Source organism: Littorina saxatilis, linkage group LG6 (genome assembly GCF_037325665.1).
Source record: "Littorina saxatilis isolate snail1 linkage group LG6, US_GU_Lsax_2.0, whole genome shotgun sequence".
NCBI lineage: Eukaryota > Metazoa > Mollusca > Gastropoda > Littorinimorpha > Littorinidae > Littorina > Littorina saxatilis.
In genome coordinates, this window is record NC_090250.1 from 17,263,284 (window position 1) to 17,290,474 (window position 27,191).

The 27,191-nt window shown below is 41.3% G+C and overlaps 2 protein-coding genes and 1 long non-coding RNA gene across 4 annotated transcripts in view; 2 read left to right on the top strand and 1 right to left on the bottom strand.

Annotated features, from left to right (window-relative positions):
- LOC138968632 (TBC1 domain family member 1-like) overlaps positions 1-27,191 on the top strand; it is a 120,750-nt gene that overhangs the window by 78,908 nt on the left and 14,651 nt on the right. Inside the window, exons 12-17 of the mRNA XM_070341230.1 lie at positions 893-1,110; positions 2,627-2,802; positions 10,084-10,218; positions 23,371-23,532; positions 24,690-24,851; positions 25,375-25,526. Of these exons, the coding sequence (XP_070197331.1) occupies positions 893-1,110; positions 2,627-2,802; positions 10,084-10,218; positions 23,371-23,532; positions 24,690-24,851; positions 25,375-25,526 (1,005 nt within the window). The remainder of the gene's footprint in view (positions 1-892; positions 1,111-2,626; positions 2,803-10,083; positions 10,219-23,370; positions 23,533-24,689; positions 24,852-25,374; positions 25,527-27,191) is intronic.
- Positions 15,684-19,076, top strand: LOC138968633 (uncharacterized). The gene is made up of 3 exons (XM_070341231.1): positions 15,684-15,946; positions 17,499-17,720; positions 18,749-19,076. The coding sequence occupies exons 1-3, from the start codon at positions 15,774-15,776 to the stop codon at positions 18,915-18,917; spliced, it is 564 nt and encodes a 187-aa protein (XP_070197332.1). The 5' UTR covers positions 15,684-15,773; the 3' UTR covers positions 18,918-19,076.
- On the bottom strand, positions 17,743-21,956 carry LOC138968634 (uncharacterized). 2 transcript variants are annotated; one of them, XR_011456242.1, is made up of 4 exons: positions 21,407-21,956; positions 20,584-20,740; positions 20,090-20,277; positions 17,743-19,073 (listed from the first exon to the last, which is right to left on the bottom strand). It is a non-coding gene; the product is annotated as an uncharacterized lncRNA (long non-coding RNA). The 2 variants fall into 2 exon arrangements; XR_011456243.1 differs by having other exon boundaries at positions 20,090-20,280.

Here is a 27,191-nt window from a genome sequence, read left to right on the forward strand (position 1 = left end):
TCCTATTGGAATAGTTGGCGTGACTACCTAGGCTACCTGATTGTACATGATTATGATGACGATGATGACGAAGAAGAAGAGAAAGTGGATGGGGAGATTGAAAGACAGGTCTGTGGTTCAGACGTGTGTTATCTTGTTGTTATTCCTTGAATATGATTTACACTCTTTCAATCGGGTTGTCGATGTTGAAGATGTAGAGACAAGGAAACCTTGTGGTTGTCTGAAAATTAGTTTGTGAAAATGTGTTTATTACACGGTCATCAGTGCTACTTGTGAATTGGTTATTATTTATGATTATTTCATCTTCATTTTTCTGTTACCATTTTTCAGGTCACTTGCAGGCTTCTTCTTGGTCATTTGACTGTAATATTGAATGGTAAAGAACCTTGCTAGGAAACACTGGCAGATTAATGCATTTTGGCAGGAATGAAACTCAGCTGTATGTCAGTTTTAGCTGCATATCTGTGGAGCTGCCATTTAAGTTTGTTGTATTTGTTCTTCATTATTTAACTTTTCCTTGGCATTCCATTTGTCTTCAAATAACCACTGTATAATTGGGAGCCCTTTGAATCAATTTTGGTACACTGAGTGCTGCACTGACTCAAAACACCGACCAAGTGCCAAGATGTGACTTATGTAGTCAAGGTTAAGGTCTCTAGAAGGGCTTGAGTGCTTTTAGGTGAATATTTATTAGTATCTTGTTTCACATTTTACTTTTTTTACTTTTCATAAGGATTTGTCGACCCCTGATGCTTTTCCGCTGAAACTATTATTTTGTTTCCCATTTGACTTTTTAACTTTTCCAGGTTTCGTCGACCCCTGACGCTTTCCCGCTGACCTCCCCGACTGCTTTCAGGTGAATCTAATCTTGTTTCACATTTTACTTTTTTAGGATTCGTCGACCCCTGACGGTTCCCCGGTGACCTCTCCGACGTCCAAACACTTCAGCCATGACTTCCCCAGTCCCCCAGCCTCGCCAGAACCCCGCAAACGATCCTCCACCCTGGGTGCCATTCCGGACGCTGGGGAGAGAGAGCGTGCGGCCGCCAAGCAGAGGCTTCGCGACGTCAACCACAACACGCCCAAAACCAACAGCCCCATGAAGACCATGTGAGTTTGTGTGGATCTGGATCCGGATGCCCAATGAGTGTAGTTCGTGGGGATTTTGTCACAGGAGCCAACATCGGCTATTACGTTACGAGTGGTGTGCGCATTGCCATTTAAATCAAAGAGACCTTATATATTCATTTGTATGCCAGTATGGTCATAGCTTTATTGCCCCATAAAATATGACGAAAGCAGAACAATGGTGACTGTGCGTGAGAGCGAGAAATATGGCGCCGTACAGTGTGTTTTAGGCCACACACAAAAAATAGAAACGCTCGGGGATTCTTCGGCTCTTTTCATTGGTGTTTCCCCAGACCTAAACAGACGACACGACACTGCTTTGCAAAGTTCCAAAAACAAACTGCCAAACTGGCAAAAGTAAACAAAAAACAAAACTACTTCATGAAAGGTCATACATTCATCAAAAACAAATGAAACCTAGCGATATGTTTTGCCTTCTTACAGAGTCATGGAGTGTGTCACTGTATCTGTGTTTCGAAACACAGACGTTCGGAGAAACACGAACGTCAAGTTCAAGTAAAACGACCCCTGACACACATTTTGACCCGTGCACAAGACGTTGTATCGATAAACAAAGCACAAATAAGAAACAATAATAAAAGCAAAGAAAATAGCAACAAGATATGCAAACATCTAACAAAGCCGACCAAGCAGAATGACAGGTCAAATGAAAAACAAAGAGGTACTGAGTCGGAAACAAGATCGCGATTCTTTCCTTCGCTGCACGACGCAAATCTTCTGTGACCTTTGACCAAACTTAGCTTCCACATTCGATCTCTCAGCTTAATATTTACAACAGAAAGCCGAGGGGGTGGAATACAGAGATGAACCTACAGAACTGTGCATCCTCAAACCTGACATATTCATCCCAACATTTGATGAACTCAAAAACACAGAAAGTTGCTTTCACACGCAAGCTTTGATTGCCAGTGGTTATCAAAACGGAACTCGTGTGGTTATCAAACCGGGACTCGTGTGGTTATCAGCACGGAAGCCGTGTTTCAAAGCATGGCTCCCCGGTTGATTGTGCACTTATTTTCTCACTACCAAAATGATGACAAAAACGATGTTTGGTGGTTTGTTGACAGACCAGCTTTTTTGTCGGTCCTCGGGGGGGCATATCGACTTTTGTTTCATATTTATAAATATGAAACAAAAGACGATATGCTCCCCCTCGGACCGACAAAAATGCTGGTCTGTCAACAACCCATCAAACATCTTATAATGTTGGGTTAAGGTTATGTAACCAAAAAAGATAGGGTCGGTAGCTCAGCTTTTTTTCTTCTTTTTTTTAAGATTTAGTGGAGTTTAAAGGAGGTTACTTCCCTTGGTCTCGGTATGGTTCACAAAATGTGCCAACAGTTTTTGTTTTTTTGAGAAATGAAAAGAGTTGTAGGGTCGGCGGGAAAAAATAGGGTCGGTCGGGTAACAAACATATATTTTTGTTTGGCCTTGAAATTCTCTATTTTTAGGGGTGTTCCACTGTATTTCTGACCAGGTACCTGCTGTCGTCCAGTCCACACCAGCACGAGTCCAGCTCCTCTTCCCCCATGACCTCCCCCCAGGACGAGAATGGCCAGCGGTCAACGCCCCAGGTACAGGGCTCCTGGCGCAAGGCCATCTTCGAACGAGTGTGTACCCCGACCAGTCGCGACGCATCCATGAACGCTTTCGGTGAGTTTGGGTCTAAGGTTGACAGGTTATAGGTGTGGAAGTAGAAGAACAATGGTGACTTTGCCTGAGAGCGATAAATAAAAAGACCAAAAAAACAAAGGGAAGTAAGCGAGAGTTATACGGAACCAATCTCCTGGCACCTGCGAGAAGAACAAGCATTGAAATGAACAAGCGACTTTCATTCTCATTTGGGTTTTTTAAATAAAAAGACCAAAAAATACTGTACTGTACTGTGTGAAGGAAAAAGACAAAACAAATAACGGTGGCGTTTCAACCCTTCCTCGCGCCCCCTAATTGGCGTCCCCCGGGTGGTGGATGGGGGAGCCTTCTCTACTAACTTCTGAGAGAAGGTCGCATCACTCTCGATGCCGTGAACCTAATTAGGATCTTTTTCTTGTTTCTTTATTTCTGCCTCCCCAAGGTCCTTTTACTTTCCTTCTCTCACCCATAAAATTCTTCACTTATTACCCTTGTTAAGTGGTTCTTGTATAGAATATAGTCAATGTTTGTAAAGATTTTAGTCAAGCAGTATGTAAGAAATGTTTAGTCCTTTGTGCTGGAAACTTGCATTCTCCCAGTAAGGTCATATATTGTACTACGTTGCAAGCCCCTGGAGCAATTTTTTGATTAGTGCTTTTGTGAACAAGAAACACTTAACAAGTGGCTCTATCCCATCTCCCCCCTTTCCCCTATCCCATCTCCCCCCTTTCCCTCGTCGCGATATAACCTTCGTGGTTGAAAACGACGTTAAACACCAAATAAAGAAAGAAAGTTTCAACCCTTGGGTCTTCTTCAGGCACGTAAACAATTCAGAAAAAAAAGAGATAAACGTACGAGAGCGATAAATAAAAGACCAAAAACACGTGAAGGAAGAAGATGGAACAAATAACGGCGACGGTTCGACCCTAGGGTCTTTTCTAGGTACATAAACAAATCAGAAAAAAAAGAAGAGGACAGACGATAGAACAGAAAGAAGAACTACAGATGTAACGATTCACAAACCAAAACAAACGGATGGATAGAGGGCTCCTTTTGGTCTTTTTATCAGGCGTGGAAGTGTTCATATTTGGGTGCTTACTTGCTGTGAGCGATTATGATGAGGGGGGAGGTGTGTGAGCATGTGCTCTCTCTCTCTCTCTCTCTCTCTCTCTCTCTCTCTCTCTCTTTCTCTCTCTCTCTCGCTCTCGCTCTCTCTCTCTTTCTCTCTCTGTATTTGTGAGTGTGTATTTTTGAGTCACTTGAGAAAAAGTGACTCTATGTAATCGGTCAGTGTTAGTCTGTCCGGCCGGCCGTCCGGCCGTCCGTAGACACCACCTTAACGTTGGACTTTTCTCGGAAACTATCAAAGCGATCGGGCTCATATTTTGTTTAGTCGTGACCTCCAATGACCTCTACACTTTAACGATGGTTTCGTTGACCTTTGACCTTTTTCAAGGTCACAGGTCAGCGTCAAAGGAAAAATTAGACATTTTATATCTTTGACAAAGTTCATCGGATGTGATTGAAACTTTGTAGGATTATTCTTTACATCAAAGTATTTACATCTGTAGCCTTTTACGAACGTTATCAGAAAAACAAGGGAGATAACTAGCCTTTTCTGTTCGGCAACACACAACTTAACGTTGGGCTTTTCTCGGAAACTATAAAAGTGACCGGGCTCAAATTTTATGTGAACGTGACTCATTGTGTTGTGAATAGCAATTTCTTCCTGTCCATCTGATGCCTCATATAATATTCAGAACTGCGAAAGTGACTCGATCGAGCGTTTGCTCTTCTTGTTATGTGTGAAATGCATGCGTGTGAGGGAGAGAAGAGATTTCTCGAAAGCATTTAAAGACAGAATTGTTTCCAATATGGCCTTTATGAAATACTTGTTTATTTATGTTCTGATTTCCTCCGGTAGTGGGTTTCCAGCCCTTGCAATGAAACGTATGGTACAGATGTTAAAATCTTGCAGTAGGTGTCTCTTTTATTAATGTGTCAGCGATTGAAGTTTAAGCAATTAACAGGATGAATGTACAGCTGCTGATCACGTTGCTAATGGCAATATGATATAAGTGTTAAAAAAAAAGACACTTCAAAGTCAAAACTGTTCACACTGTATATCCTTGCACTTAGATATATTAAGTTATAGCCTGAAACATTACACAGTATTATAACTGTAACATGCACACATTGATTGTGACATGAACAATATGTTACCCACGTCTGCTGTTGAATGATATTCCGCTGCTTCTGAAGCTGGTACAAAAACACTTCATCATAAAATACAAAAAAAGAATAAACATGTGCAAACAGGCTGTCACAGCAAATCAGAGTGTAAGTGAGTCAGCCTAGCTAGATTATATATGCCCATGATAGTTGTGTTACTGGGCGGGGTCAGTAAGCTCAGGTGGTAGAGCACGCATGGACTTATGATCCCAGGGTCACTGGTTTGAATCCAGGCCGGTCACACCTTAAACACGCATATTGTTGAACTGGGTATCTGTCACTCGTCTAAGGTCAGGGTAACAGTTGCGGGAACATTAGCCCCTAATGGTTTTACCATGAGGGCGTAAAAGTCAACATTTATCTTCCTCTTTTTCTGGATGAAAACCTTGCAGACATTTCAGAATTAAAATACAAAGAAAAATAAATGGGCAGAAACAGTGTGATCTTTTTCTTCTTCTTCTGCCTTCGAGGATTATAAGTGGTGACAGCAAAAGGAGAGTGTTCATTTGATAAGCCAGACTAATGGTTAACATTTAGATGTGGCGCAATGAAAACTTTGTATCAACTTCAGAATAAAAATACAGTGGAACCCTCCTTTTTAAGAACCCCCCAGTTTAAGACTTCCTCTTTTTTAAGACCCTCCAATCTCGGACATTCTGTTCATAACCTGAGTGTAAATTGACCTCCAGTTTAAGACTCTATCCCTCTCTTTTTGAGTCCTGATTTTCTTGGATTTTTCAAAGTTGTAAAAGGGGGGTTTCAGTGTACACAGAAAATTGAAAATGAAACCCTGGTGACAGGGAAATCAGTGTTTTACGGACTCAAACAAGCTTACATAATATTAGGTTTATATTTGTCTCTGGATGAAAACTGTGGATAACATTACAGTGGAACCCTACTTTTGAGGACGCACAAAATCTGAACATCGAGTCTTAAAGTGAAAGGGAGTTTCAGACATTGTGATCAGAAAATCTGTAAAAGCATGATCGAATTAAATGGGAGGTACCAAGGCCTTTGACGACTTTACAGAATCTTAGAAAATCAGATTTAAAAGGACATCCTACGACACCCCCCGCGGGTTAGGGGGAAGAATTTACCCGATGCTCCCCAGCATGTCGTAAGAGGCGACTAACGGATTCCAGACCTGTTTACACTACACATTGAGCGTAGTAAACTACGATTTTGGTCCCCAAACTACGCAACTACGCATGCTTGTCTTATACTACGCAAACGTTTCGTTTCGACTACACATTTTGACATTTTGAATACACAAAAACGCGAGCGAGTTCCGATCCATAATTTGTACTAACCGGTTGTGTACTGCGTGCAAAACATGCCCGGCGCCCGCGAGAGTAGCGTAGTCAGTTGGTCTTGCTGCTGTTATTACAACTATCGAGGGCGTGTCAGCACATACTTTTCTGAACGCGGTCACTTCGTAGCTCATTCTTTCTGGAGGGAAAAAAATGGCTACAGCGACGAACACGGATCCAGAAGACTTTGGCGATCAACCGCCACGGAGCAAAAAAAAGAAGCTTGGTCAAACTCCCAGCAAGGCTTTTCTGCCAAAGTACTATGAGGAGCATCCATGCCTAGTTTCGTGGAGAAAAGGGAAGCATTTTGCCCACTGCACTGTGTGCAACACGGCTTTTTCAGAGAAGCACAGTGGGCTTTACGACCGTGTAACCGCCACAAGAAAAGCACTTCTCATGAGGAATTCGAGAAATCCCGACCAAAGCAGAGGAAAAATTGGACTGTTTTGTGAAGAAACCCGTGCCAGGGAAAGAAGACCAAGACAAGCTCACTTTTGAGAGATCGGTAACCAGAGCAGAGGCAATGACCTGCCATATTATTATTATTGCCGACGCAAACCTGTTCTGTTTATATGCAAATTTGCCTTCATGTTGATACACATACTCCCAGTCCCTACTTTTTGTGACTTGATGTTCTCAGATTGTCACAGGTCTTGAATAGGGGGTCCCACTGTATATGAACTGCATACCCCTCAACATAGCTTTTTTTAAACAAATCAAATGTTCCAAACTAGTTAATAATTTTTTTCTTAACAAATAAACTTAATGCTTGGCTTGTATTTTTGTGGGGGCTTTGTTTGTATTTGTATGAGGAGTATTGTTCACATTGTAATAGTTTTGTTTGGAGTGTTGAGTGTTTGTTTTAGTACAGTATAAGTAACTGTTCTGTTTTGCGGTTTGGGTTGATCGAATTGAAATACTACACATTCACCTGCCATTTTTTTTTAACTACACATTTGCCTTATTTTCACACCCAAAACTACACATGGTACATTTCAGGGGTAGGCAGGTCTGGGATTCTGACTCCCCCCCGCGGGTTATAGGGGGAAGAATTTACCCGATGGTCCCCAGCATGTCGTAAGAGGCGACTAACGGATTCTGTTCCCCCCGCGGGTTAGGGGGAAGAATTTACCCGATGCTCCCCAGCATGTCGTAAGAGGCGACTAACGGATTCTGTTCCCGGCCCCGCGGGTTAAGGGGAAGAATTTACCCGATGCTCCCCAGCATGTCGTAAGAGGCGACTAACGGATTCTGTTTCTCCTTTTACCCTTGTTAAGTGTTTCTTGTATAGAATATAGTCAATTTTTGTAAAGATTTTAGTCAAGCAGTATGTAAGAAATGTTAAGTCCTTTGTACTGGAAACTTGCATTCTCCCAGTAAGGTCATATATTGTACTACGTTGCAAGCCCCTGGAGCAAATTTTTGATTAGTGCTTTTGTGAACAAGAAACAATTGACAAGTGGCTCTATCCCCTCTCCCCCCTTTCCCCGTCGCGATATAACCTTCGTGGTTGAAAACGATGTTAAACACCAAATAAAGAAAGAAAGGACATTCTATGTCTTAAACTGGAGGTAAATATTTACAGAGGCAGAACTTTCTGAGAAAGGAGAAAGTTAAGTCTTAAAAAGGAGGAAGTCATAAAATGGGGGGTCTTGAGGGGGGGGGGGGGGGGGGGGGTTCGACTGTGCAAAGAAGAACACGTGTCAAAACAGCAGTGTCAGCAAAATCAGTGAGTCAGCTAGAGAAGGATATAAATATATATGTGAAACGGCCACATTGAGGTGTGTAATATGGGATGATGAAATTTCTGTGTTGGATTATGCTGATAGCTGCTGCCCAGAGGCATTAATAGCCACCACCAAAGGGCTGTTAAACCAGTGACATGCCAATATTGAATGGGATTTTATGATTGGTGTCAGTGTGACTCATTGACAGGCTTAAGTGCAGTGCAGTACAGGTTGCACAGTGGGATAGACAGGTTGATTTTGCACATGCACGAGCAAGTTGGTCAGTTTGTAAATTAATTCTTCCAAAATGGATTCTATTGTGACTCGGTAACTTCTGGGCTGAAGGTGATGACGACTGAATGCTCTATGTGTGCGCTGTGTTGGTAACTTTTTTCTTTTTTATTATATTTTTGTGCAACATATTGGCAGGATTATTGCTTTTGACATCTAGCTCTTTTGGTTTATTTATAGCTGTTTGTTCATGTGTCAAATTATCTTGTATGAGAAAATACGATTTTTTTCCCTAATCTTCTTGTAAATGTAATGTGGGTCTGTTTTACGTGTTTGTATAAGGGACAGGTTTTAAGATTAGGCCTTGGCTAAAACCTCTATCCTTTTGTAATAAAGTTCAGTTTCAATTTCAGTTTTTATCTTTATTTTCTTGTAATTGAAGAACTGGCTTCTGTAAGTTCATAAACTCAAGAAGGGAACGTCATCCCAGATTGTGTAGGCACTTCTTATCTTTGACTCGACACTGAGCTATATATATATATAACTAGATGAATACCCGCTTCGCCGGGTACCCGGCTTTGCCGGGAAGAAGTAGAGCCGAATATGCCCACCAAATTTGAAGCAGATCCATCGAGAACTTTGGCCGTGCATCGCGAAGTGACACAGACAGACAGACAGACACACACACACATTAGCCGTATATAGATATAGATGTTTATCACAAGTGTCATACTTTACAAATGGAACTTCCCAACAACAAACAAGGTAGACACTGCTGCCTGTTTAATATTAGCTGTTTGTTCATGTGTCAAATTTTATTTTACTTGTTATCTTTATAATTTCTTGTAATTAAAGAACAGTCTTCTGTAAGCTAGTTCCTACACTCAAGAAGGGAACGCCCCAGATTGTGTAGGCGGTTGCTCCTTATCTTTGAATGGCTGAGCAAAATAATGTTTATCAGAAAGGTCATACTTTACAAATGGAATTTCCCAACAAAAAAACAAGGCAGACTACCGCTCGCTACCTGTGTTTGATTGAGCTAATGTTTATCAGAAGTGTCATACTTTACAAATGGAATTTTCCAACAAAAAACAAGGTTAAGAGACTCTTTGCCTGTTTTTGAGTGCACTAATGTTTATCAGAAATGTCGTACTTTAGACAAGGTCAGTTTGTGAACAAGAAACACCCCAGAGCCTGTGTATATAGAAACATTTCCCAAATACCTAGCTTGACGTCTGTCGCTTGCTGTCATGCTTTTCTTACCCACTGAGGCCAGGTGTTGCCATATTGATCACTCGACCCTGTACCTGGCAGTTTTTCCTTATTCTTCAGTTTTCTTCATTCTTCGCATTCCACGGTGTTGATTTGTGTGTATGAGCAGATTTAGTCACGGTTATAGTTCTCTGCACTGACCCATCTCACACAGAACAGAACGGATGAAGAAAGTGTCGTGTTTCAGCAGTTTGCTCTTAGATTCTTCAGAATCAGCAAAAATTGACAGTTAGCATTGGCAGAAATTTGCTGTTAGCTTCTGCAGAAACTAACTGTCAGCGTCTGCAGGAAGTGCTTTTAGCTGCTCAAAAATTTTGCTGTTTGCTTCTGCAGAAATTTGTTGTTGGCTTCTGGAGAAATTTGCTGTTGGTTTCAGATGTTTCCTGACCATTGCATATCTTTCTAGTGGAATTTGAAGCACCTGTACCAAATGGATACCAGATTCACTAGAGGCGACTACAAGTCCAACTTTTCTCAGATGTGTCTGAACATTAAACGTGTGGCCATGTTTTACGCTCTGTTTGAAATAGAGGCGGAACATGATGGGCATGAGGGCAGGAAAGGCAGGAAACGGACGTCTGGAGAAATCCGTGCGCTGTGGAGAAAAGCCATGCTGGAAACATTGCTGCTTATTCGCATGGAGAAGGAGAATTCAGACATCAAAGGTATGGAAGTTCGCTGTTTTGTTTTGTTACTGGATCTTTAATTTTATTTTATTTTTACTTTTCTCAATTTTTTTTTCTTTTCTTTCTGAAAGGGCACTTTGATTTAAATGCTAAATTCTTTCATTCTTTCCCTGAGCTCTTCCTTTTTTGCCTTTCACTTTTCTCAGAGCAGTATTTGTGACAACATGGCTGCAATTTCAACCTTTGTTTTTGAATAACACTGACACTGCTGTTTTGATAGATTGCTTCCATTCCAAAATTCAGAATCAAAAAACAAGAATTGTTGGTTATTGGAACGTTTAATTATTGACGAAACAAGTAAATGGAACGTTTTGTTTTGTCAATAATTAAACGTTCCAATAACCTACAATTCTTTTTTTTTTTATTCTTTGGGTTTTTATTGTTGATGGTCTTGAATCTCTTTTTCCTGTCTTGTTCTTTTTTCTTTTTCTTTCTTCTTGTCTTTTTTTTCTGAAAGTATATAGTTACTCATCATTCATCTGTAGAAACCTATGCTTTCAGATGCAGTTAACAAAAAAGAAGTTAATATTACTTTGTATCAATACCATATTAATAATATTCTTGCTATCCAGTGTGATAAAATAAACACCATGGGGGCTTTTATGATTTTTATTAATAATAGGCATCTTGGTTTTAAGATATTCTTTTCTGATGCTGTGTATAATTCTGTCCGAACTAACACTAACTGGTATGTTTTACTCTGCTAACTTTATCAAGTGTAATAGGTGTAAAATGTTCAGGGTTTCAGCTCAAATTGTTCTGCTTATTGCCACAAAGTATTGCATGAAAACCGAGACAAACAACTTGTGGGTGTTTTGCAAGATATTGATGCTTTACTCCTTTCATCATTAAACATTGTCATTTTCAGCTGTTTGTTGTCGTTGGTGACCAAAAATGACATTGTGTTTGCTTTGTTCTGTGTGTTTTTTCGCGGCGGCATTCAGGCTATTTTACCTTCTATGGGTCCCAATCCATCGTGGTATTCAGGGGTAAGGGGAGACTATTCTCACTGCCCTTCGTTGACTCGGTGTTGTCCTGTGGTTATCTAGCTATACTCTTCTTTGGATAGTTACTCTCGGTGGATATAGCTACTCTTGATGGATAGCTACCTTTGGGTGGATTAGATGTTTGGGTGGATGTATAGCTATTTTGGACATACTGTTTTTTACCACCCGCTGGCTTAATTGGTGGCAGGTAATTATAAGTGTCCCTCCATGTACTTTTCCTGTCTTCTATCGCCACAACGCTGTTCGTGGGACGGTGTATTTTGTATCCCGTTGATTTTTTTGCCAATCAAAAATGTGTATCAGATATCCCCTTTTGGCTTACCACATCCCTTTAAGCTCTGAGCTGCCCCGCTCTAAGTTCTACCTCTCTGTGGAGCCTCTCCAGCGTTGTACCCCCCCCCCCCCCTCCCAATCCCCCCCCCCCCCCAGCCCCGCCGCTCTTCTCCTTGTTATCTGCCCCCCAAAAATATTGAGAAAGATAAGAGTTTATGGAAATTCTAATTATAGAGAAGACGAAACATTCACAGTTAATTGAGTTAAGGGCATAATGTCTCCTGTCACAAAGTGAAATGAAAAGTGTAAAAGTAAGGTATCAAGTTAAAAGATAAAAACTTAAGAGAAAAAAAACTCCCCATGCCCATGTTGGGTTGGAACCCATCGGCTGCTCATTCCTGCTTCCCTGGTATTTCATGGTATTATCCCATTTCATGGTATTACCTCATTTCATCCGGTATTACCCCATTTCATGGTATTACCCCATTTCATGGAACCCATTTTATGGTATTACCTCATTTCATGGTATTACCCCATTTCATGGTATTACCCCATTTCATGGAACCCATTTTATGGCATTACCCCATTTCATGGTATTACCACATTTTATGGTATTACCTCATTTCATGGTATTACCCCATTTCATGGTATTACCCCATTTCATGGAACCCATTTTATGGTATTACCCCATTTCATGGTATTACCACATTTCATGGTATTACCCCATTTCATGGTATTACCACATTACCCTTTGGACCTGTGATGTACATATAGTGGAGTGACCAACCAGTGCTATGAGTGTTGTAAAGTAGAAAATTAGCTGAGATGTTGGGTGTTTTGATGAAGAGGAATGCGTGTTTGACTTTTTGACCATGTAGAGCCTTTCTTTCTAGAAGTGTGTGTGCCCGTACAAAATGAACTTATATGCTCATATAAGAAACATATAGGTTTCATAATATATGACCAGAAAAAAGTTGACTATGTCAGTTATAGGTACAGGTTTCTTACAAGTTTCTCATATGAAAAAGACCCCAAATCCATATACAAAACCTTGCATATGAATCATATAGAACCTAGCTGCACTTCCAGAAACCTATAATAAGTCTCTTATAGGTTTCTTATATGAATCTTATATGATTTACATAATGTTTGATGCGAGAATGAAGTTGTCTTTAATTTCACTGATCACTTTTCAAAGTGCATGCTTGGCCTGTATAGCACTTTGAAGTGCTGTGGCAACATTGATAGATTTTCCAGCACCACGGGTTTATCCTGGGGCAGCATCCGAGCTTGTGGGAGCCCCCTATGAATTTGGCACATCTCTTCCGTCCCCTCATTATATGCCTGACATTGGATGTCTGATCTGTCTGTGTCTATATATCTGTCTCAGTTTCCACTGTCTTGTCTGTGTGTAGTAGAAGATTTTCGGAAATAACTCTGTCAGGTTTGTATGGGCTGTAAGAGAGTAAATAGACCCTTCCTTTTTCTCAGACAAATAAATTCACACATGCTCCTGTCCACGTGTCAGACACACCCCTCGCTAGTGATTGGCCCCTCCAATGTTTGTCCAATAGTAAAAGTAAGCCCCGGTTTTTACTCTTTTCATTTTTATTTTCATTTTCATTACTTTATTGTCCCATCGCTGGGAAATTCGGGTCGCTTCCTCCCAGTGGAAAGCTAGCGAGCAACGGAGTGCGCTTAACCCAGGTGTCTGCGTGTTTAGGTGTATTCAGCCACCTGCACTTATGGCAGAATGACCAAGGTCTTTTACGTGTCATTGTGGTGACACGGGGGTGGGACATGGCTTCCGTCTCTGGGTCTGCACATGAAGTTGACCCGTGTCCGTCTCGGCCCGAATTCGAACCTGCGACCTTCCGATCACAAGTCCAGTGCTTGACCAACTGAGCTGCCGAGCCCCCACAACCCAATACAAACCCGACAGAGTTATTTTCGGAATTCGTCTATTGTCACAGTATTTGTTTCTGTGTGTCTGTGCTTTAACCTGTCCGTCTGTCTGTCTGTCTGTCTGTCTGTCTGTCTGTCTGTCTGTACAGATATTGAGGGGTCAAAGGGGCCTGGTGCAATTTTCCCTGGAAACTGCATGCATCATGTAACATCATCCTACATATCTGTATTAATGTTTCAAGATAATGGGTGTCAGTGTGGTTCAGGTGTAATTAGTCTCTGATCCAATTGTGTAAATGTATACCTTCCTTGATGTGTAAACCATCCTGTAAATTTTCATAGATCTGTCCAGGCTTTTACATGGGATAAAACTGTTTGTCATCATTTTCACGAGTTTTCATTCACAAACACCTGGTAAATAAATCTCATGTTCCCCATGCAATAACTCGAGGTTGTGAATGGGTTTGAGCTTTCATGTGAAACGTGGATTGTCAAAGTTAAAGCCAATCAGGCTGATTGTTTGATGTGTGGAACCATCGTGGCTTTGGATTTGTGTTTCCGAGGACAACGATCGTAAGCATTCACTCTCAAAGACCCAATCAATGTTGATAATTACCGCGGCGACTCATGGTCAATTTGCAACGTATCTCTGTAATCGCTAAATCCACAACGAAAAGTCATAAACACTTAAAAGAAAAGAAATATGCTCAACACTTACTGAATTCACAGGTATGATCGCAGCTCTGTACATTTTCAGACTGGAAGAAAAGCGTCAACAAGCTACGTTTGACGTCACATACAAGTTTGACGTGTTATCTCGTGCTACTGTGACACGCTTTGTGGCCCGGAGTTGGATTCTAAAAATTCATCTCCCTGTGGGTTATTGTGCATTTTGTTGCACAACCAAAATGATGACAAAAACGATGTTTGGTAGCTTGTTGTCAGACCAGCACTTTGTTGTTGGTCCTCGGGGAGCATATCACCTTTTGTCTCATATTTATCAACCGCGGCCTTCGGCCTTGGTCGATAAAGATGAAACAAAAGACGATATGGTCCCCTTGGACCAACAAAAAAGCTGGTCTGTCAACAAGCCACCAAACATCTTATACTGTTCATATAAATGGGTCGCATGACAAACATGTTCATTAAGGCTGTGGGAATTTTGTTGTTGAATTAATAAATCACATATTGATTGACTATTAATTGCCATTGTCACTTAAAAAAATGAATTCTACCCACAATTCCCACAGTGCACAGAAACTTTCAAGGCTGTAGATTTTTGGTAATGTGACTTAAATAAATGCGAGAGATGCAGACTTACGTACCCCATGTAAAAAAGCTTTGACAGATCTTAAAATGGTTTACATTGGACAAGAGCTATAGGCCAGCATCTTTATTATGATTGCTGTTTTTAATAGATGCATATAGAGCATGACTATTCACTTTCCCCCTTTCAGGCTTGACATTTATGTGAATGTTGTAACTGATCATTGATTTTGTGCCTACTAGAGGGAGTAAATAGCCTGCAGTCTGAGTAGATCTATAAATGCTGTAACCTTTATACTGGACTTGTCATAATACAGTGAAACCTCTCTTTTAAGATCCTCCATTTTAAGACTCCCTCTGTTTTAAGACCTTCCATTTTAAGACTCCCTCTGTTTTAATACCTTCCATTTTAAGACTCCCTCTGTTTTAAGACCTTCCATTTTAAGACTCCCTCTGTTTTAAGACTTTCCATTTTAAGACTCCCTCTGTTTTAAGACTTTCCATTTTAAGACTCCCTCTGTTTTAAGACCTTCCATTTTAAGACTCCCTCTGTTTTAAGACTTTCCATTTTAAGACTCCCTCTGTTTTAAGACCTTCCATTTTAAGACTCCCTCTGTTTTAAGACTTTCCATTTTAAGACTCCCTCTGTTTTAAGACCTTCCATTTTAAGACTCCCTCTGTTTTAAGACTTTCCATTTTAAGACTCCCTCTGTTTTAAGACTTTCCATTTTAAGACTCCCTCTGTTTTAAGACTTTCCATTTTAAGACTCCCTCTGTTTTAAGACCTTGCTTCACATTAAGACTTTCTCTGCGTGAAGTCTGTAAATTTACCTCTACATGTATTTTGAGACTCCCCTCCATTATAAGACCTTAAAGGAAAAGTCCAAGGTTTAGGGTCACTTTTGATACGTTGACACTTTTAATTCATTAACCACAATTGTATGTGTAAAAATGAACACAGAAGCCCCAAAAGTATACTTTGAAACCTTTTTTGGCTGTTCCGAATTGTTCCACCGCGCGCGCAGTCTTGGCTCATGACCTTTTGCACACGTGTTTACTACGTCACACACTGCTCGAACAAATATGGCCACTCACAGTATTTACAGCAGCGAGGAAGAGGAGGAGTACGACGGACCACGTTTGAGCCAGGCTATCGTTCTTCCTACCAGTTTGAACCACGGAAGAAAGACGAGGAAAGAAGGCCACAAGACGCTGCTCGTAACAGAGCCAGCATGCAGAATCGGCAACACTGACTGGTATGTGATTACTATTGTTGTCGCTATCTTCTGCATGCTAGATCAAAAGTCATGTGCGTTTTCCACTCATCAGTTCTTGTGCTTCTGTTGGTATGTTAGCATGACAGGATTATGCTAAGCTGAGCTTTTCAAGCGTCTTGTTTTCTTACCACTTGGATATTTTACTTGGGACTGTACAGTTCAGAATAAATGTATCTGCAGTGTTGCCTACACTTGACGATCTCTTACCCCTCTGGGAATTCTAAGCACGGTTTTTTTTCCGTTTACACAACAAAACATGTTGATAGTAAGTCAAATTGCGTAATGCCATTTTCTCGTACAGAATGACATTGATGTTGATGATATTTTCACTGATTCGTGACAGTAAGACACAGTGTTTCGTTTTAGGTAATGCATGGAACCACAAAACAGTAAAAGGGAGCTTTCTGAAATGGCGGCGGTGATTTCAATATTCAGAGATCTATCTCAGGAATATTGCCTTACATGTGCCTATGCCCCTGTAACCTTTTTATGTATTTTAGATCTGCCATGATACGATTTGTAAAACGACGGAAGGACATGAGTTATGGTCTAAAAGTGGTGATTTGGGGTATTTATTTTAGGAAGGAAATCGTGCCAGAGATGTTGTTTGGTCAGTAGGGAGGTTGGGAAATAGTTTTTTCAAAGGTAGAAGGACATTTCGAGTAGGCATTGAAAATGAACGAAAGGCAATTCTGGAACGATACCAAGGATTGTTGTGAATGATGCAGACAAAGCGTGTGGGTTTTTTTTTTTATAAATCAGTGCAGAATTTAATCTTGAGTGAAGCGGTATGTTTTTGAAGAACTCTTCAAAACAATCTTCGTTCTGTTGAATAGGAGGATGTGTGTGGGGGGGGGGGGAGGGGGGGCATAATGGCGTGTGCCCGATTTCAACAGAAAAACTAGGAAGATCTATCGTAGATCTGAAAATAAATAATTCAGTGATGAACAAAGATTAATTTGTTTGTGCGTGTGTGTGTGTGTGTATGTGTGGGTGTGTGTGTGTGTGTGTGTGTGTGTGTGTGTGTGTGTGTATGTGTGTGTGCGCACGCGCGATACCCGTGATGAGGCGACCATTGTGTAGTGGCTATGTTCCCCAGGCTCCAACAGAAGCAGGCTGAAATCGAATTCTGTGAATGTGATGCTTTCTCAGAAATATCCAAAAATGCATACACAACAGTTCCCTTCTTTTGATTGATGTTTGGTCTGTTTTGTTTCGCAACATGGGACACTGTTCAAAAGACAGTGCAGGAGTATTTTCAAACACCTTGAGGAGACAGGACATTGTTTCTGTTTCACAGTGGCCAGGTCAGTCACGATGTGTGATCAGTGTTAAAAAGCGACCCTGTTAGATTCACTCGAAGGGTACTAACACTGCATGCATTGTGAAACCGCGACTAATGGTACTGTTCGTGTTGTTTCTGTAAAGCATGGTAAGTTTTGTGCATACATAAGAATCACCCGGGTTTTTTGTGTGTCTCCTATGTGAACGGGGCATGCTGTTATGATTACAGAGTGATCTACTGTTTCAGGTGTCAGTGCGGACATTGCTGCCGGATGCCAACTTCTGTTGAGTGTGTGTGTTGCCACGACGTCAGACAAATCAAACAGAAGGTAGAAGGCCTGGAAGAGCAGGTAGGCTGCATCACAGCACATCCTGGCTTTCGTACCGTGTGCCTGGACATCTACTGCCTGGAGACCGCATACTATGCGTACAAGCAGGACTACGGGCGTCTAAACTTCGATCTGCATGAGTATGTAACACAACACAAATCAGAAGATTATCATTCGGATATATTTGCATATTCTTACACTGACAAGAGAGTGAAATACCCTGTAGTACATTGTATTACACAAATAAACAGATCGGATACGTAAACTAGACACAAATACATCGAATCTAATTAAATCTTCATTATAAACATTAACAGTGGAAAATAACAGCAACTGGGAAACAATAGCATTTGTGTGAAATAAATACAAAACCTATTGTAAGACTGAACACCCACCCACAAACTTTTCAAGATACAATTTAATTGATGTGGGATTCTTCAGTATGTACACTTCTTACTTGCCGGTGTAGCACGATATTAATCCTACGAGATTTTTACTCCGGAGTAAAAAATTCGTACGAATATGTTACTCTACTCATACGTGAGAAAGTTACTCCCCACGACAGGTGTACTCCGATTAAAAAAAATGACAAACAAAATTGTAACTCCCCTGACAAATAATTAACTAATACATTAATCCACCCTATCCACATAATTATCAGTATGATTAGAGCTTGTTCATTTTTCTTAAGTTTTGACATCGGAAATGTACCTCATTGCTTAGAATGGGTGTGTAGCTGATGATCGTTGGTGAAAGCATACAGTAATAGAACTTGGCGGACATTGGTCATAGTCCGATAGCTGCCTGCATACAGTATACCTACATAACAGATTCCAACACAAATTTCTGAAGTGAACATGTCATATCTTTATATTTATGGATGAAGAAAAGGAGGTTTCCGCCTGACATTTATCGAAAAAAAGGAAGACATCTTCTGGAAGGTTTTAGATGCAAAGTTTCATGAAGATCTCAGCAATCATTTTCAAGGAATCGCTCCACACGCTTTCTATACGATTTTCGTATGAAATTGTAATCTATTTTCTTGCTACGGGTTATTGATATATAGATTTTAAATATTTGCCTATATTATATTTGTGACAAAAATGCAGTGTGTTCAATGTTATTCTGGGATTGCTTTACACCACTTGTTTCTTTCTTGCTTTCGCAGGAAATACAGATATGTCGCCTACAGGCAGCTGGTGCGATGGTGTTGGGGTTTTCTAGGCAAAAGCATCAGGGTGCCTCTACCAGCTTGTGCCGTGAAAACGATCAGGGACACTTTCCCAGACGGAGGAAGAGTGGGGTTCAAACTCCCCCAGCTGGAGGGAATCGTGTGACCCTGTGTTGAACAGCTTCCTGCATGGTGGGACGATGGTACTGGGATGCCAGGTGGTCTGGTACATGGTCCACATGATCCCACAAACTTAGTTCCAGGTTCCTGGGGCTGTTGGTGTACTCCCGCATCAGATACTCTGTGAGCCGGTCAGCATAGCCTGTGCCCCACAAATAGAAATACAAATTAAATCGATGAATTTGACTCAAGAAATAACTGTTTGTGGTGATATGCATCGGTATGAATGTATAACGGGTACATTAAATATACCCCCCCTCTTGTGTTACAACGTTCACTACCTTTCTTGGTTAAATGAACTGCTTGAAGTTAAACTTTTAGAAATTTACCCTCACTATTATATATTTTTCTAATTTCTAAGATTTGATTTTGTTACATATCTTTTTTAGGACATAGAGTGGGAGTTCCACTAAACTCAGGTCTGTCAAAACTTTTGCATCAGATAGTGAATTTATGACTCAGAAACATACTCATAAGGGAGAGATCATTGAAACTGAAAGCAGAGGTTATTTGTGGAATTCCCCAAGTCTTCGTGCATGCGAGTGTCCGACAAACAAAACTGTAGCACGTTCAACCATCTTGACAGAAGGAACAAATACCCACGCTTCCAAAGTAGGTTAGAACTGTTGCAGAGTAGTACAGGAAGGTTTTTCACACTATAACTACCATTCTCATGAAGTTTTTCACTTCAATTGAAAGCCCATGATAGTGGTACGATATCAAAACAGAAAAGCTTAAAAAACAATGATACTCGCCGGGATTATTGTTGCTTTTCTACTCCTCAAAAACTCAGCTAATATTTCGGCTGTCACTGTTTACAGTCAGGATGATTGTGGGCTATATTTATAATGTACCCATTATCCTCTGTTTTACCCCACCCCGTGTCATCCGGGTTGCTCCGAAACAACATTGTCTGCTTCAGGAGCAGACGACATAGAAATAGTATACATCACAATCACATACGGACATGATCTGTTGCATAAATTCCCTTTTCTTTCTTTTTATCTTTTTTTTTTTCTTTCGTGGGGGGTGGGAATGTTTACAACAATGTACATGAGATATAGCGAAATTCGTGATTAAGCGTGAAACGGGACATTGGGCATTTCCCCATGTTCAACTAAGAAACAGCGACAGAAGATTCATGACAAAAGCTTGTACCTTCCAGTAATAACTGTGTCACAGCTCTCCTCGGATTGGTTACCGAGTTCCCAGTCCTCGTTTTCTCGGTCTGTCACCATCCCCTCCTCCTCGTCTGACTCGCTGACGGGCTCTTCCTCCATAACTTTGAAAAGATGTTCATGCACTGCTAGCGGTTGTCGGTTTCCTTTGGGTTCTTCAGGATCCGTCTGCTGGCAGAAGTCAACCTTTTTCGTGTGAACAAGAGGTGCTGGGTGTAGGCCTACCTTATCATCAGTTTGTGACCCTTTAAAACAGAAAGAACACTTCATCCTTTGCAACTTTCATGCTCATAATAAAAACATGAAATTCTATATTTAGCGCGCATGTGCGTGTGTGTGTGTGTGTGTGTGTGTGTGTGTGTGTGTGTGTGTGTGTGTGTGTGTGTGTGTGTGTGTTTGTGTGTGTGTGTACATGTGTGTGTGTGTGTGTGTGTGTATCAATGTGTGTGTGTGTGTGTGTGTGTGTGTACGTACACCTTTCACATTGCTGTGGGTTGACTGTCTGTGCACAGGCAAATATTTTGATGACTGGCGGTTTATCGTGACAGCGGCAAGTACAGCAGGGCTTGTTATGGAGTGTCCTTTTGTTCTCATCGTTTGCCGTTGGGAATCGTGACAGTTCCCTTTTCCTCTGGAAGTAAACGAAGAAAGACACTTAGTCTAATGATAATTTGATTTGAAAATATGCTTGGTCTGGTATTGTCTATTGACCTATTCAGAACATTGAAAATTGAAATACCCACTGAAAGACGTATGGATATTATCATGTGTGTATCCATGCGTAAGTTTCAACACATAAGCTGGTTTTACGTGTCTCAGTCAATGCAGACAAATCACATGCACGATTCTCACATTTCTCGTCTTTCAGTAGCAAAAACTGCACGCTTACAATAGATATTTTATACATAGTGAATTATAATTCAAGCAAACACTGTCAATGTCATGGATTTACATTTGGAGTTTGCGATCATATTTACCCCACGCTTGGCACATATTGTGTAATGTCTCCACACAAAAAACTGACAACGTGTTACTCTTAATCTGCCGCGCCACCCCCCACCCCTATCACCCCCACCCGCTCTTGTTCCTGCCCAGCCCCCATTTTCCACAGCTCAGCTCAGACCGTTATGCAACAGTGTTGCCTGTGGCGCTTCGACGTCAATACATCATCTTTGTAATCCAGCAGTAATACCAAGACACACTAATCTGCACCAATTCACATTTGCTGCGCACCAATATGTGGGTGCATGGTCAAAACAAAAAACATCTACTACATCTACAATCAAAGTACACTGACCTTCAAGCAGCTTTGAACGGAGGGTACTGCCAATCGCGACAATACTCTTTTCGGTTGAAACCCCAACCTGTTTTGCTCAAAGTTGATGAAGTCGGTTTGCACGAAATGTTCACTGCAAATGAACCTGCTTTTGCCAGACACTTTTAAATGCGCACGCTTTAGCTGTGGAAACATCTCCCATTTCGATAACAAACTTAGGTTTTTGGTAGGAAATCTGTGGAAGGAAATGCCGCTTGTTGTTTGCGTGTTTTTGCAGTTTGCGGCTGCACACCTACGAGGCATTCTTCCGGACCCAGTTATCACTTTTACACATGCATGAACACCACGCTGGTTGAACCAAAACAAACACTGTGACGTCACAGTGAACCGACGTCACAGTGAACCAAAAATCACGTGACCACAACATGACCCCAGGCGGCTTGTCTTGGTTAGCCCACCAATAATAAATGTTCAATTACAACAACAACAAAATTTTTAATAATTTTTAAAATATTTTTCCTGAGATGTTTATAACATTTGGCATTCGATATTCAAGCTTTTGGAGATATTTCAAAACCTTGGACTTGTCCTTTAACTTCTTCAGGTTTTTGGAGGACTTTAATCACAGGTTTCACTGTACTTAGATTTTATCTTGATGGCTTTGCATAATTTAGCTTTCTTTATTTGTGTGTAGTCTCAGAAAAGAAACATTGTTATACTCTATCCACTGTCATAATTCATATCATTTCTAATTGTCATTGGTATGTTTCTGACACTTCAGTGTGTTGCCGTTATTGCTGGTTGTGCTTTCAGTCTCTTGGTTTTAGAGCAGAGGAATGAATACTCTTTGCTTAGCCCGAGTGACCACTGCAAAAGGAGTTTTATTTAGTTAGTGCAGCTGACCATAACATTAAAACAGGGATTTGGTTCATTTGAACACAAGAGAAAGTGAACATATGCATGTGTTTTAAAATATATGTTAGATTTATGTCAAATGTGTCCTGCATATCTCATTCATAGCATTCAGTAGTTCTTGTACCCACTGTCTTAATTTACATTATCATTTCAATCAAACACATTAAAGGTTGCTGTAGAAGTTTTGTGTGCAGCCCAGGGCTTAAAGTCACGAAGTAAAAATGGGTTGTACGCAGCCGCGTGTTCGGATTGGTTGAAATTGAGATTTGCTGTGATTTCGAGACCGCGCGGTTTGTTCCCACCTAGTTGGGTGGCACCCAGTTTTACTTTGTGCATCTCAGCCCAGGTGTGTTCTTGGTGTGACAGTCATCTCTCACATCTTATATCAAAAAAATGTGTGTCTTCTTTCTCACTGTCACAGATTTCTGGTGTGAATCACACATGAGCTTGAAACACAACAGAGTTTGCAACTGTCTTTTCTTCACTATTCATGCAAAACTGGAGCATGCACCAGATGAGATCTTTAAATACTGGAGTTCATGTTGCATGTAGCTCATATAATTTGTGTCATTGGTATCACAGGCAATACCTGATTTCCAAATATTAAATCCAAAAACAAACAAGTTAATTTACTCTTGACTGCCCACCTTCCAAAATTCAGAAGAAAAAAAGAAAGATATGTTATTGGAACATATAATTTATGACAAAACAAAATGTTACCCAGCGGTCTTTGAAGTGGACAGGAAATTTCACATATAATACAGAAAATAAACCTGACAAATGTACAGAAACTCGCTCAAAAGACACAAGCGAGGCTGATTAATGCCAAAATTAATCATTTCTGACATGTATCTGTGTTTGTTATCCGCTAAAATATTTCACATTTGTCCCGTGCTGCATAATTCAGCTTGACCGCTATAGAAAACATTCAATCTGAATCTAATCTCTTGAAACAATGGTTTTTTGTCTTGTGTAACAAACTTAACATACTCTGTTTGGGTAAGGATTACCAGAGTAACACAACGTGTACCTGACCTTGAGATATATTTGAATTTTTTTCCGTACTGCAGCGCGACAGGAGGAGGAGTATAGCTCGGAGCGTAAGCTGGACTACGAGGAGCTGACGCCATGTCTGCGTGATGTGACCAGGGTGTGGGACGACCTCCTCAACACAACCACTGGCTCCGGCACCAACGTCTCCTACAGCACTCTGCTGGAGTGCGTCAAGCAGGGTAACTAATCATATGTCACTCATTTGCTTGAGACCCGACGAGCGCAATGGTCTATAGTGGATAAGACGCCAGCCTCCCATGTGGAAGGTTGAGCATTTCGAAGTCTGCTTGTGCCTGATGGGTTAAGGATGGAGATTTTTTTCCGATCTCCCAGGTCATTACTTATGTGCAGACCTGCTAGTGTCTTAATGGACTCTCCTTTTGTGTGTACACACAAGCACAAGAATGATTAAGTGCACAGACGGATGCAATGGCCTAGTGGATAAGACGTACGCCAGAAGGTTGAGAGTTCGAATCCCGCTTGTGCCTGATGGGTTAAGGATGGAGATTTTTTTCCCGATCTCCCAGGTCATTACTTATGTGCAGACCTGCTAGTGTCTTAATGGACTCTCCTTTTGTGTGTACACACAAGCACAAGAATGACTAAGTGCACAGACGGATGCAATGGCCTAGTGGATAAGACGTACGCCAGCCTCCCATGTGGAAGGTTGAGAGTTCGAATCCCGCTTGAGCCTGATGGGTTAAAGATGGAGATTTGTCCGATCTCCCAGGTCAAGTTATGTGCAGACCTGCTATATAAGTGCCTTATCCCCTTACATGTACGTGCAAGCACAATTGCGCACAGAAAAGATTCTGTAGTCCATGTCAGAGTTTAGTGAGTTATACAAACACGAAAATACCAAGCAGGCATCCCCAGAATTCACCATATGGCTGCCTAAATGGCGGGGTAAAAACGGTGATACATGTAAAACAAAATTCATGCAAAAAAAACAGGAATGTACGTGGGACATTCACCCCATGAACGTACAAGAAGAAGCTGGAGACCATTTAATAAAGTATTTTACAAAAAGCAGTGCCACAGACATGTAATAGCAAGCAAGCTATTAGATTACAGGCATGCTCTTAAGAACTAAATATGAACAAGGTAACATTAAGAACACATTAACTTTAAGCAGATTAAAACCAATATGCTGAAGTTGTAATTATTTTTCTGTGGTAAAAGTATAGCTTTTGATTTTACAATTGTTACATGGCACATTCCTGGAGTACAGTGGGCAAGAAAACATTTTGTATTATGTACAATCTCATCTGAATTATCTCTCTCTGCATGTGTAGATCTGTAAAAGTATTATTTCATGGTGGATTTTTTCCCTCAGGTGTGCCAAGAAATATGCGAGGACCCATCTGGAACTTTTTGGCGGTGAAACAGTGTCGCCATAGCAACATAGATATCACAATGCCCGGCTTCTCAGAGCTGCCCTACGATGATCTGCTGAAACAGCTCACCACTCATCAGCACGCCATCCTCATTGACCTGGGTGAGTTGCCTGACAATATCATTTGGTGTGCATATACGTCAGGAATGGCCAAATCTTAAAATATTTTGTTCACTCGCCAGCCGGGCGAGTAACTTCAAGAAAATCACCAGCCCGCCAGAAATTTCACTGGCCCGGTACATATCACACAACAAATTATAAGCGTTAGATTTCTTTACACAATTAAGACAGCGGTGACATGCACGGGAGCCTCGTTTTTGTTTCACCAGAACAAGGCGGTGGTTTTGCAGACGACAGAAGTTCCTGCTTCTGCAGTGTTTATTGATAGTACAACCAAAAGTTTTGCATTTGACCAGAATTTTCACTGGCCAGCCGGGCGAGCTGCTAAGCGATAATACTGACTGTGTGTTCAGGTCACACGTTCTCAGGCCACCCGTACTTTGCCAAGGCAGCCGATAATACTGACTATATAATTCTTTGTGTGTTTAGGTCACACGTTCCCAGGCCACCCATACTTTGCCAAGGCGGCAGATAATACTGACTATATAATTCTTTGTGTGTTCAGGTCGCACGTTCCCAGGACACCCGTACTTTGCCAAGGCGCTGGGACCGGGGCAGCTGGAGTTGTTCAACTTGCTAAAGGCGTACAGCTTGCTGGACAAGGAGGTCGGCTACTGTCAGGGAATCAGCTTCATCGCCGGCGTTCTGCTCATGCATGTAAGCTGTGATCACACTCGCTGTTTTGTAAATACAGTGGAACCTGTCTGTAACGACTGCACCCAAACGGCACGGTTGGCCTAGTGGTAAGGCGTCCGCCCCGTGATCGGGAGGTCGTGGGTTCGAACCCCGGCCGGGTCATACCTAAGACTTTAAAATTGGCAATCTAGTGGCTGCTCCGCCTGGCGTCTGGCATTATGGGGTTAGTGCGGTGTCAAAATAATGTGACTGGGTGAGACATGAAGCCTGTGCTGCGACTTCTGTCTAGTGTGTGGCGCACGTTATATGCCAAAGCAGCACCGCCCTGATATGGCCCTTCGTGGTCGGCTGGGCGTTAAGCAAACAAACAAAAGACTGCACCCAAAGGACAATGATAAATGTTGTTTAATGCCCTCACGGTTAAACCGTTAGGGGCATGTTCCCGGGTGTTACCCATACTTTTCTTTAAATGATTTCAATCAATCAATCAATATGAGGCTTATATCGCGCGTATTCCGTGGGTACAGTTCTAAGCGCAGGGATGTATTTTTTTAAATTTATTTTTATGCAATTTATATCGCGCACATATTCAATGCCGTGTGAGATGGAATTTGTTTTACACAATACGTGATGTATTCACATATGCCAGCAGATCGCAGCCATTTTGGCGCATATCCTACTTTTCACGGCCTATTATTCCAAGTCACACGGGTATTTTGGTGGACATTTTTATCTATGCCTATACAATTTTGCCAGGAAAGACCCTTTTGTCAATCATGGGATCTTTAACGTGCACACCCCAATGTAGTGTACACGAAGGGACCTCGATTTTTCGTCTCATCCGAAAGACTAGCTGCACTTGAACCCACCACCTAGGTTAGGAAAGGGGGGAGAAAATTGCTAACGCCCTGACCCAGGGTCGAACTCGCAACTTCTCGCTTCCGAGCGCAAGTGCGTTACCACTCGGCCACCCAGTCCTTTAGAGAAGAAACAAAGAAAAAGAAATGAAAGGGGTCGCCGCGAAGGAGGTTTGGCTGTCATGCTCGAGCTCCCATCCAAGGGACCGACCAAAAGTAGTCTATAGACAGGTGGTGGTTATAGACAGGTGAATTATAGAGAGAAAAATCACGTCAGGGACCCTTTGGGGTGGTCGTTTTTGACAGATGGTGGTTATGGAAAGGTGAATTATAGAGAGAAAAATCACGTCAGGGACCCTTTGGGGTGGTCGTTTTTGACAGGTGGTCGTTCTCAAGAGGTGGTCACTAGGGCAGGTTTGACTGTAGATGATATTAAAAAAACTCTATTGGGTTTGTATGGACTGTGAAAGAGTGAATACCCATCTTTTATTGAGGCAAACTTTTCACTTGTGGACAAGGAGCACGTTGGGAGACAGACCCCTTGTTAGTGACTGGCCTATAATGTCACGTGGGAAAGTTTGCCTCAATAATTGCAAGAGCATTCACTCTTTCACATTCCCATATTTTAAGATAATAACTCAGGTAAAATACTGATTGCTTTCAGGTTAAAGCAAAAACTGATGTAAGCAAATCTTTTTAACTGATTGATTGAATGATTGATGGTTTAAAAAAGTAAAGGCTATTTGTGGAACATGTAATACACAAAACATATTGATGTACTTGAAGTTTAATGCTTTGTATTGCTTTGTTACTGAGAATTTTGTGACTT

Coding starts and splice junctions, on each gene's coding strand:
- LOC138968633 (XM_070341231.1), top strand. CDS start 15,774: ATGGCCACTCACAGTATTTACAGCAGCGAGGAAGAGGAGGAGTACGAC. Junction 15,947..17,498: donor AGAATCGGCAACACTGACTG/GTATGTGATTAC, acceptor CTACTGTTTCAG/GTGTCAGTGCGGACATTGCT. Junction 17,721..18,748: donor CTAAACTTCGATCTGCATGA/GTATGTAACACA, acceptor TTGCTTTCGCAG/GAAATACAGATATGTCGCCT.